Source organism: Puma concolor, unplaced genomic scaffold (genome assembly GCF_028749965.1).
Source record: "Puma concolor isolate L17-30 unplaced genomic scaffold, mPumCon1.1.hap2 unalloc_scaffold_26, whole genome shotgun sequence".
In the NCBI taxonomy this organism is placed as follows: domain Eukaryota; kingdom Metazoa; phylum Chordata; class Mammalia; order Carnivora; family Felidae; genus Puma; species Puma concolor.
Genome location: NW_028240232.1, coordinates 279,062 through 289,723, shown reverse-complemented (window position 1 = coordinate 289,723; position 10,662 = coordinate 279,062). Strand labels below are relative to the sequence as shown.

The window sequence follows — 10,662 nt, the reverse complement described above, 5'->3', positions numbered from 1 at the left end:
ATTGATATGGTGTCTCACACTGCTCTTGGGCCTTCCCTTCTCCCTATGAAAAAGGGCATTTCCCCGCCCCCCCCCCCCCCCAAGTTTCTTGTAACTAACCTCTCTCCGGGGTTAACTAGTATATATGATAATATGCTTATCACCAACATGTATGTTTTCAGCCAGATCTTTAAGTTCCGTATCTGCAAGCTTTATCCCCAGGTTGTTCAGAACAGTGCCCAGGTTGTTCATATTGACCTTCCCACCTAAGAAAAGTGACGGTCCATAAGGAATATTAAATGACTTCAAAAGAGAATTTCTTACACTTTTTTGATACACATATCCCATTGTGAATTTCTTAAGCAGTAGATCATTATTCACAAAATTTGCTTCGGACCAAACAGAAAATGTTTGCTCTAAAGTGAAAAAAATAAATTAATGTTCAACAATTTTAGCACAGAGACAAAATATTCTAAGCAGTCAATTACAAATTTAGAACTATGGCTACTTCCCTTGAGACTTGTCTTGGGGACCAGCCTACAGAAACACAAGGTTTTAAATGGCATTTAATACTGAAATTAGTTTGAGAATAAGGTACAGAAATATGGGCTCAGAGTACAGAAAAGTCTCTCAAGAAATGGATGAAAAAGGGAAGAAAGAGATTGAGTTGTGGCCAAAAAGGGGTGTGGAGAGTTCTAGTTTGCTTATTTTATAGGATGGTGTATGTGGAACATGTGAATGGGCTGAAGAGGTTGAAAATGGCCAGTGGGGCAAGGTCTTAAAAGATACGGGAGACAGTGGAGTCAAGGGCATCCTGGTAAGCTTTGAGGAGGAAGAGGGACTTCTCACTCATCCTTTATACTAACATGGGTGTGCTTAAAGATACCTGAATAGGGAGGGATTGAAGATGTAAAGCTGAGGGCTATCACTCTTGCCAGCCTCGATTTTCTTAATGAATTAAAAAAAAAAAATCTGGTTGAAAAAATGGTGTTCAGTGAATGCTTAGGGAATTCTGGTACTGGAGGCAAACATTATTTAGTTCTAAACAATAGTAGGTTGACTTTTGATGAATGAACTGCCAATTTAGTTTTTTCTATTTATTACGTTCTCTGGATCACTGCTAATCATTTATATTTTTTCCCATGTAAACATGAAATTTGATATTTCTCTTCCTGAAAATTTCGAAAATGACAAGAAAGTGTGGTGCTTTACTTCCAAGACAGAACATCAGATTCAACTGCTAAAATAAAGATTGAGGTCCAAAAAAGCATACATTTGCAATCAGTACATATGACAGATGGCAGCATTCAAATTCACATCTTGGAAACAGTATAAAATGAAGATCTCATATTCATTTGTATTCTTATTATGTTTCTCACTCACCTTTAAGGGACTTTACACCATCTGGCAACCTGTTCTTAAAGACCTTGTTTTCATCTATAAAAAAGAACACAATTAAGGTCATAGAGAAATGATGTGGCTATTCACTAAAACTTTAGTAAAACTGAGATTTTCATGATTTGCCCTAGAAACTTCCCTCATTAAAATAAAGTTTGAGAGAAAATTAGGGAAAGTTTATAATATGGCAAGTCTATCTAAAATTTAGCATAGAAGGCACTCTATAACATACACAGCTTTTTTGGAAAATATCACCTCTGACCTTTTATCCCCTTCTAGTCTAACACCACTTCTTTCCCTTGGTTGCTTCCCACAATTGCCTATACGTATCTAAAAAGGTAAGGGTAGCCTCAGAAATGTAGTCCCCTTGATGGCATGAGTCAGCATCATGGGGATGATTATTCCAAAACAGAGAGTTAAACTGCATAGATGGAAATTTCCCTCTAGAATGAGTGAACATTTAAATTATTTTGTTTGGTATTTGTTTGTTTATTTACTGTTGCATCTTAGTAAATGGGGATAGTTTGAGTTTCTAAAAAAAAAAAAGCTTAAGAGGAGACAAAACAAACACGGGGTAAAAAAGCCAGGCAAAACAAGAAACAGACTCCTAACTATAGGGAACAAACTGATGGTCACCAGAGGGGAAGATGGCGAGGGAAGGGTGACACAGGTGATGGGGATGAAGGAGGGCACTTGTGATGAGCACAGGGTGATGTGTGGATGTGTTGAATCACCAAATTGTACACCCGAAACTAGTATTACACTGTATGTTAACTAACTGGAATTTAAATTAAAAAATCTTTAAAAGCTTCAAAGAAGACTTTAAGGTCACATCAGTATATAAATGCCTACCGTTGAAAGGCAGATTTTTCAGCAGCTTCAAACGTTCCTTATCTGTGAACTCTATTCCCATGTTTTTCAGAATAGCTTTCACATCTTTGACATCAACCTCCCTTCCTTAAAAAAATAGACATCATTACATATATACGAATTTAAAGGATCATCTAATGACTCCAAACAGGGAAAATTAATCTATGGCTATGTAGATTAAATCGGTACAGAATAAAGAGCATAGGCCAATGAGACCTCTCCAGATATACTGACGATGACTTTCACAGAAAAAGAATTTGATCTCTAAGTGCTAATAAAAGAAGTCACAGTCACAATGACAATGGCAAGGCAACTCTGAACCCTGTGAGATTTACATTATGTATCTGCTATTCAATTGGAATATTATAAATTACTTATTCAAATAAATGTATAAAATAAGGTAAGATCTGTTAGTCTCATTTTTTGTCAGTTATCTGTAGTCTTTATCAAAATTTTACTTCATATATTATTTCACTAGTACAGAGTTTGGCCATTCTAAAAAAGAGAAGAGCAAAATATACAAATAAAAAATATACCAGAAAACAAATGAGTTGCTAGTAATTTAATGAACAAATAAATGCCATAACTAATATGGCAATTGAGCAATAATGATGCAATATAATTACTATAAATACTAAATGTTTTCGATTCATAATTTCTCTCTTACCTGTAGTAGCTTTTACTCCATCCATCACCTCTTTCAGACCAACCATTCCATTAGCTACAAGAAAAGGCACAATGAAAATAATGTCAGAAGCCCAGAAGACAAATTTAAGGCATATATTTTAAGGAAACAATTCCATTAAAAATTCCTTACATCTTCATTTTACCTGAGACCATTTAGAAAATGCCTGGATCTCAGGGAGTTAAGATGATCTCCATTAATACAAAGGTCTCTTGTATACTAGAAACTGGGTCAGGAAAAGTGTGCTCTTCCTAGTATTTTGGATGCCATTATAAGCCATAGCTGAAGATACTATTGGAGTTGGCCAGGTATTCTGGTAACTTTACTTCATGTACCAACAAACAGCTGAGGAAGGGACCACTAATCCAGCTTGGTATGTTCTAAGATTGCTTCCTGCAGGAGATGTGTGTGAACTACATTAATGTATCAGAGCAGTTGATATGAAATATGGAAGGATGGAAGAGACTTCACATGGAGGAGAAGTTGAGAAAAATGTCCAGGGACATCATGCTATGCATGTGAAACTACAAGCAGCTCAACATGGCTTGAACAGTTAGAAAAATGAGAGAAGATATGTCCACACAGGCAGATGGAGCTTGAAGGTCTCATGCACTATGATAAAAATCTTTGAACACATTTTCGAGTGAAGATTTCATTAGACAGAAGGATAGATAGAAGAATGGCTTGACTTCTCTATAAATAGATTTTCATATCCCTATTATTTTGCTTTCTTATTATTTAGGCTATTAGAGTCCTGACAGCACCCTCTGCAGTTTTTGGTATATTTACGGAAAGATGATGCTGTTTTAGGTTAATTGTAATGAAGATCCAAGATTTATTCTGACTTTAAAATTGGGCTCTCCTCCAAGTGTCCATCAATAGATGAATGGATAAAGACGTAGCACATATGTGTGTGTGTGTGTGCATGTGTGCATGTGCGCGCGCGCGTGCGTGTGCGTGTGTGTGATGGAGTATTATTCAGCCTTAAAAAAGAATGGAATCTTGCCATTTGCAACAACATGGATGGAGCTAAAGAGTATAATGCTAAGAGAAATGTTAAAGACAAATACTATACTATTTCACTCATATGTGAAATTTAAGAAACAAAATGAGTAAACAAAGAAAAAAAAAAAAGAAGAGAGAGACAAACCAAGAAGTAGACTCTTAACTATAGAGAACAAACTGGTAGTTACCAGAGGGGAGGTGGGTGGGGGAATGGGTGAAACAGGTGATGGGGACTAAAGAGTATACTTATCACATATATATAGAATTGTTGATATATTGTATACCTGAAATAATATAATTTTCTATGTTAACTATATTGGAATTAAAATTAAAGACTTAAGTAAAAAAAATAAAATTGGGCTCTCCTCCAAACTTTCTAACATGTATCTGTCAATTAAATCTATTTTCAAACCTATCAGATATAAAGGAAAAATTAAAAAATGGCCTGAGGACATCTGTAGTGTTCACCATCAACTTGTAGATTTTTGGACAGCTTTGCAAGTTCCTCTTCCGTGAGCTCAAGTCCCAATTTTTTAAGGGTGTTGTCCAGGTTATTTACATGAACCTTTCCCCCTTAGGAAAGACAGAAGGTAGGAACATGAAAAAAAAAGTGTATTATGCCAAAATTCTGCATGCATATCAACTTTCTATTTATTTACTTATTATGTTTGTTTGTTTAAGGTGAAGTGATTTTTTCGTGCATGGAGAAGGGGTGTACAGAGTTGAAAAAAAATGCAAGTTCCATATGGAACTTCCTACAAGATAAAATATACGCTGTTATCAGTTAAAATGTGGGTAGACTGCAAGAATCATAAATAAGGAATGATACCAAAGTGAGGAGCCAGAATTCATAATTGGAATAAAAGTGTCAAGTTGGGGAATGTCAGACAGTATGACTTTTAATTGGGTCTTACTCACCATTGAGAGATTTCACACCCTTTAGCAACCTGTTGTGATATACCTTTCCAGCAGCTGTAAGAAAAGCCATAATTCATGCAATGGGGAAATTAACATGAAATCACAAAAATGGTGTGAAATAAATAATAATTTAAATAAATAATTTCAAAAATAACATTTTAAGAAGAGTTGTCTCTAATTTTTAGTTTATTTCATCTAATATAATGAAGTTTGGAAACAAAAACCTCTCTCCTTGTGACAAACTTCTTTATTCCAGTACCTGAGGAAGTCTCCTTGCTCAAACATGAGTATAGCTTCCCTGTGCTTTTAAATTTCTGCTTCCCATCTTTATTTTTTTGTCATGGATCTCCAATCTTTCTTTTTTTTTCTCTTCTCATGATATGAACAAATTAGTAGCTTGATAGGTAACAATATGTTTAGCTGTTAATGTCAACTCTTGTCTAAAGGGTTATTTAACTTCCAATATAAATTCTAAGCGACAGTAACAGGTTTCTATATACTTAAAACTCAATTTAATATTTTTTCTTTTATACTTTTGGAGAAAAATAAATAGAAACAAAGTTGGAAATATTTACACAGACCTAAAGACCAACAAAAGACCTCCATGACACCTCTATCAATCTCACCGTCAATTGGCAGTGTTTTCAGTAGCTTCTCTTTTTCCTGATCTGTGAGCTCAATCCCCAGGCTTCCCAGGAAAATTTTCAGGTCATTAGAATCGACCTTCTCATCTTTTAAGAGAGGGAACAATAGACATATAAGCTTTTGGAACTCTGGTATTCTATCAAGTTGTAAAATATGTTCTATGAAGTTTAATGATATCCTAATATCAAGATGAGGTGTTAGGCGAAGATGTTCTCAATTGCAGAACCGTTGAGCATATCTTATGGTAATAAAGCATATCTTTAGGAGCATATCTTATGGTATCTTATGGTAATAAAATACCACATTTATTATAAATTAAAGACCTTTTTTCCTAAAGCTGGAAAAAAACAACTTTCAGAATAAAATCTGATGAGTGAATTAAGATAACGCAGATTCGTATATAAATTATTCTTCAAAAACATTTGCTTTGGTAAGAATTATTGATGATATCAGGAATACATTATCTTGATCATTTCTAAGCTTCACCATGCCATTTTCTATACATTTCTAGATATTTTTCATTTAAACATTTGTGACCCAAAGCATGTTACTTGCACAAGTAACAGAAAACTTAGGATTTAAAATTGACATATAGTCTTGTATCCTAGTGTAGAAACTTTCCTAATGTCAATCCAGGATTCATATATTTAAAAATAAAACATCAGAATTTATAAGATACCAGAAATACCACTGAAAAAAAACTATTATAAAGGACCGAAACCCTAGATTTACATCAACTTCTCATTTACCTGTAAAAGTTTGCAGTTCCTTCATCGGTGTTTTAGGAGAAGTCCTCCTATCAACTGCAAAAGAAAATTAAAGTCATAATGAGATATAAAAGACTCATGAAATATCGTGAAAAACAATGTGGGAATAAATATAATAAATCCTAACTTACTATGTGCCAGGCATTATCTTAAGTACTTTATATATGCTTACTTAAGAACTATTTACTGAAGAATATCTTTCTAGGCTATTAATTTATTCAGTTTTCATTGTCTTCATTAATACTAGAAAGAAAAGCCTAAACATAAAAACATGCCATTTCAAAAATATTAATTTTACTTATAGTTCTCTACCATTTCAAAGCTATACGCATTAGTAATGGGAAGAAATTCAGAAGTACCGTCATCTAAGTGGCCTGCATGTTTCTTTTTAAAATGTGGAAGACTGTCCTCTAGTGACCATAATATGGGTAAAGAACATAAAAGACATTCATACAAAGGGCAATGTTTTCACGGTGACTTGGTAGCTGGCTGCTTATATGCTGTTTACATGCTTTGCCCGTACTTATAGCTTCCTACTATCAGTGTAGATTACCATTCCTAAGGGCCCTTTCCCTCGCAACCTTTATTGTCCAAGCTCTCCCAACATGGAACTATGGTATCTGGAAACTTGCTCACCATCACCAGGGAGATTTTGAGTCAGAGCCTCAAGTTCCTTATCTGAGAGCTTGATTCCCATATTATCCAGTATTGCGTTCAAGTCGTTGACATTGACTTTCCCATCTAAGGAAAGAGAGTCCATGAAGAAAATTATGTAACTTCAAAAAAGAGGTTCATAAAGCTTTTAGAGACACATGCCCTGTTGTGAATTGCATGAGCTATATGCTAGTGTTCACAAAGATTACATATCATTTCGGGAGGGGGGGGGGGGGTCATATATTCTCTAAAGCCTATTCACAGACCCCCCTTAGTAGTAAGGTTAATAATCCTTGTTCTAAAATGTGAAAAAAAAAAACACACCAATTTTAGAACAAGAGACTAAGGACCTTATTATGCCTATAGAGAAAGTCAACTATGACATTAGAACGAAGGTCACTTCTCGTGAGATTTGTCTTGGGGATCAGACTATAAAATACAAAGTTTTAAATACCATTGAATAAATGCTAAGTGAATTCTAGTTCTGGAGGCAAACATTTTTTACTTCTAAACAGTAAGTTTTGATGACTGAATTCCCAGTTTAGTATTTATCTGCAGCTGATTAAATTCCCTGAATCAGTGCTAATCTTGTCTGTCACAGTTTGCTATGCAAACTTGAAATCTGGTATTTTTTCTCTTGAAAAGTTTGGAAGAATCTTGAGAAAGTAGAAGGCTTTCTTCCTAGATATAAAGTAAAAGATCAGCAGCTAACGTGAAGCTTGATCTTCAGTGGGAGCATAAATTTGCAGTCAGTATATATGATCAGTATAGCAGCAACCACTAACACCTTGGAAACAGTATAAAAGCAAGGATCCCATATTGGTCTGCACTCTCATTATGCTCCTCACGTACCTTTTAGAGACATCACAACTTCTAGCAACCTGTTTTGAAAGATCTTGTCATCATCTATAAGAAAAGGCAGAATTTAAGTCACAGAGAAATGTGGAAAATCACAGAGAAATTAGGAAAAATGACTTTTCAAGAGTTTTCTCTTATTTTAATAAAATTTGAGAGAAAATCGGGTGAAATTTAGCACATCATGCACACCTCTGTTCTTCTTCCCAATCCTGCCTTTATTCACTTCCAATTATTAATCCTTTCTTCTTTCACAAATCCCAGTTTAACCTTTGTTTTTTCCTTGTTTGTTTTTCACTATTGATAAAAAGACCCATCGTAATGGAAATGCTGCTTCCTAATCTAAAAGTAAAACCACTTAGGGATTCATTTCAGGTATAAGTGGACATTCTAAAAAAAATTTTTTTTGAAATGGATTTTCTATTTTCTAGAACTTAGGAAATGGAGATAATTTTAGAGCTTCTCGCAGACACAGAAATCTAAAACTTCTTTTTGGGGACAGCTGGGTGGTGCAGTTAATTAAGCATCCAACTCTTGGTTTTGGCTCAGGTCATATCTCACGGGTTGTGAGATCGAGCTCTGAGTCCGGCTCTGTGCTGACAGTGCGGAGCCTGCTCGGGAATCTTTCGCTCTCCCTCTCTCTCTGCTCCTCCCTAACTCACACATGTTCTCACCCTCTCAATATGAATAAATAAACTTAAAAAAAAACCTCTCTTTGAATACATCAATATTTAAAATGCTTACCCTTAAAAGGAAGAGTTTTCACCAGCTCCAAGCATTCTTTACCTTTGAGCTCGATCCCCATGTTTCCCAGAACAGCTTTAACGCTATTGACATCAACATTTTCTCCTTAATAAAAAGATTAAAACAATGACATACATGGAATTTAAGTACAATCAAATTATTGCAAATAATTAAACTAAATTAGGATGCTAAAACAATAGGATTATGAGCTGGGGAAAGTAATGATCACTGAGCTCTGCCCAAATACATGGAGATAATGTCATTTATGGAAACATAATTGCCTTTTTTAAAATAAGTTTATTTATTTTTGAGACAGAGAGAGACAGAGCATGAATGGGGGAGGGGCAGAGAGAGAGGGAGACACAGAATCAGAAGCAGGCTCCAGGCTCTGAGCCATCAGCCCAGAGCCCGACGCAGGGCTCCAACTCACGGACCGTGAGATCGTGACCTGAGCTGAAGTCAGACGCTTAACCGATTGAGCCACCCAGGTGCCCCAGCTTTCTAAAGGCTAATAAGAGATGGCACTGTCACTCTTAAATACTGAGAACAATACTGAGGGGTGATCGGGGGTAGGGGAGAGGGGAAAGTGGGTGATGGGCATCGAGGAGGGCACCTGTTGGGATGAGCACTGGGTGTTGTATGGAAACCAATTTGACAATAAATTATACTTAATAAAAAAACAAGAGAGAGAGAGATGGCACTCTCAACGGTGGTCATGAGAATGTATCCACAGGAGTTCCAACTATGGAGAACATAATTAACCAAGGGCCCCACCTTCTGCTTTGAAAGTAACCTGTGTTTTTTTGCACTAATGCCATATGTATCATTGGCACTGGCCAATCACAAGTGCAGCCAAGATACTAGGGGAGCCCTGTTCCTGGAAGATACAGGATGGTGATTCTAACCAGAGGATTCTTGAAAGCACTTTTGCCAGGCCCTCCTCAGACTGCATGACAATCTAGGATGCTTCCGCCCAAACATTTCTTCCTCTTTCCTTCACCTGGTGACAGATTTGCCCTGCAGTCTGACAGCCTCCCAGCCTTTCAGGCATCCTCCTTATTTTCTCTTACGCAGGCATTTCCCCTAATAATGTCCTGGCATGTTTAACCCTGCCCCGGCTTTTGCTTCTTGGGAGGCTTGGACTAACATACTCAAAATGACAATGACACAAAGTGGGTATTATAGATCTCTTTTGTCAATTTTCAAGCTGCAGATGGCTTATCTTCATAATTCTATTGACATGAAGAATGTATCACCTCTCCTTTAAGTAATTACCAGGGACTTTTCCAAAGATCCATTTCACCTTTTATTGTACATTTTGGCTGTCTTAAAATAAGGAAAATGAAGTGTATTCGTGAAGAATACATCAGAAAATTCTCCAATTTCTGGGCTACTGGTTATGAAAACCTTAAACAAATAGGAGGTAAAAATGATAGAATTAGCCTAGCAATTAAGGCATGAAGAAAAACAGTTCTGTAAAAATTAGGATCCTATGTTTACATTAACTTCTCAATCACCTGTGACAGCTTTCACGCCATCCGTCACTTTATTCAGATCAACTTTTCCATTAGCTATGAAGAGAAGGGACAATTGAGACATGTAATCAATGTCATGAGCTCCAAAAAACATATACAAAGGACATACGTTGATGGAAAATTCCAGATAAATTCCATTAATATAATTTTATACACACTTATATTAAATCTCTGAATTTCAAGGATTTAAGCTGATCTATTTTTCCAGTGTTTCTGGATCATTGGTATTTATCAGCTCTCTGGTAGCACTTCAGGTACTGCTGTGAGCCATGAGTGCCATAGCTCATATAGGAACCACTAATTCAAACTAGAGTGTTAAATGAATACATCATAGAGTATGTAGTGCCTGGCAAGTTAAAATATCAGATTTTAACTAAAGGAAAGGGGAATGCATAGAAAGAGTCTTCTACATGGAAGAGAGGCTGAGAAATATAAAGTAAAACCACACCTGGGTACAACATATACAACATATACATATGCAGTGCATGGAGAACTATAGTCGGTTCAGCACTGCAGAAGAATAAAGTATGGATTTGGGAAAGGAAAGTTCATACAAGAGAGGAAGGTTGGACTCAGATTATTAAGGGATTTGTAAGTAATTTTAAGA

The 10,662-nt window shown here is 35.9% G+C and overlaps 1 protein-coding gene across 1 annotated transcript in view; it reads right to left on the bottom strand.

Moving 5' to 3' along the window:
• Positions 1–111: 111 nt before the first annotated feature.
• LOC147571470 (EF-hand calcium-binding domain-containing protein 13-like) overlaps positions 112–10,662 on the bottom strand; it is a 28,482-nt gene continuing 17,931 nt past the window's right edge. The window contains exons 4-15 of the mRNA XM_086696354.1: positions 10,038–10,091; positions 8,521–8,625; positions 7,774–7,827; positions 6,904–7,008; positions 6,250–6,303; positions 5,482–5,586; positions 4,856–4,909; positions 4,406–4,510; positions 2,915–2,968; positions 2,230–2,334; positions 1,363–1,416; positions 112–245 (exon numbers count right to left, since the gene is read on the bottom strand). Of these exons, the coding sequence (XP_086552480.1) occupies positions 112–245; positions 1,363–1,416; positions 2,230–2,334; positions 2,915–2,968; positions 4,406–4,510; positions 4,856–4,909; positions 5,482–5,586; positions 6,250–6,303; positions 6,904–7,008; positions 7,774–7,827; positions 8,521–8,625; positions 10,038–10,091 (983 nt within the window). The remainder of the gene's footprint in view (positions 246–1,362; positions 1,417–2,229; positions 2,335–2,914; positions 2,969–4,405; positions 4,511–4,855; positions 4,910–5,481; positions 5,587–6,249; positions 6,304–6,903; positions 7,009–7,773; positions 7,828–8,520; positions 8,626–10,037; positions 10,092–10,662) is intronic.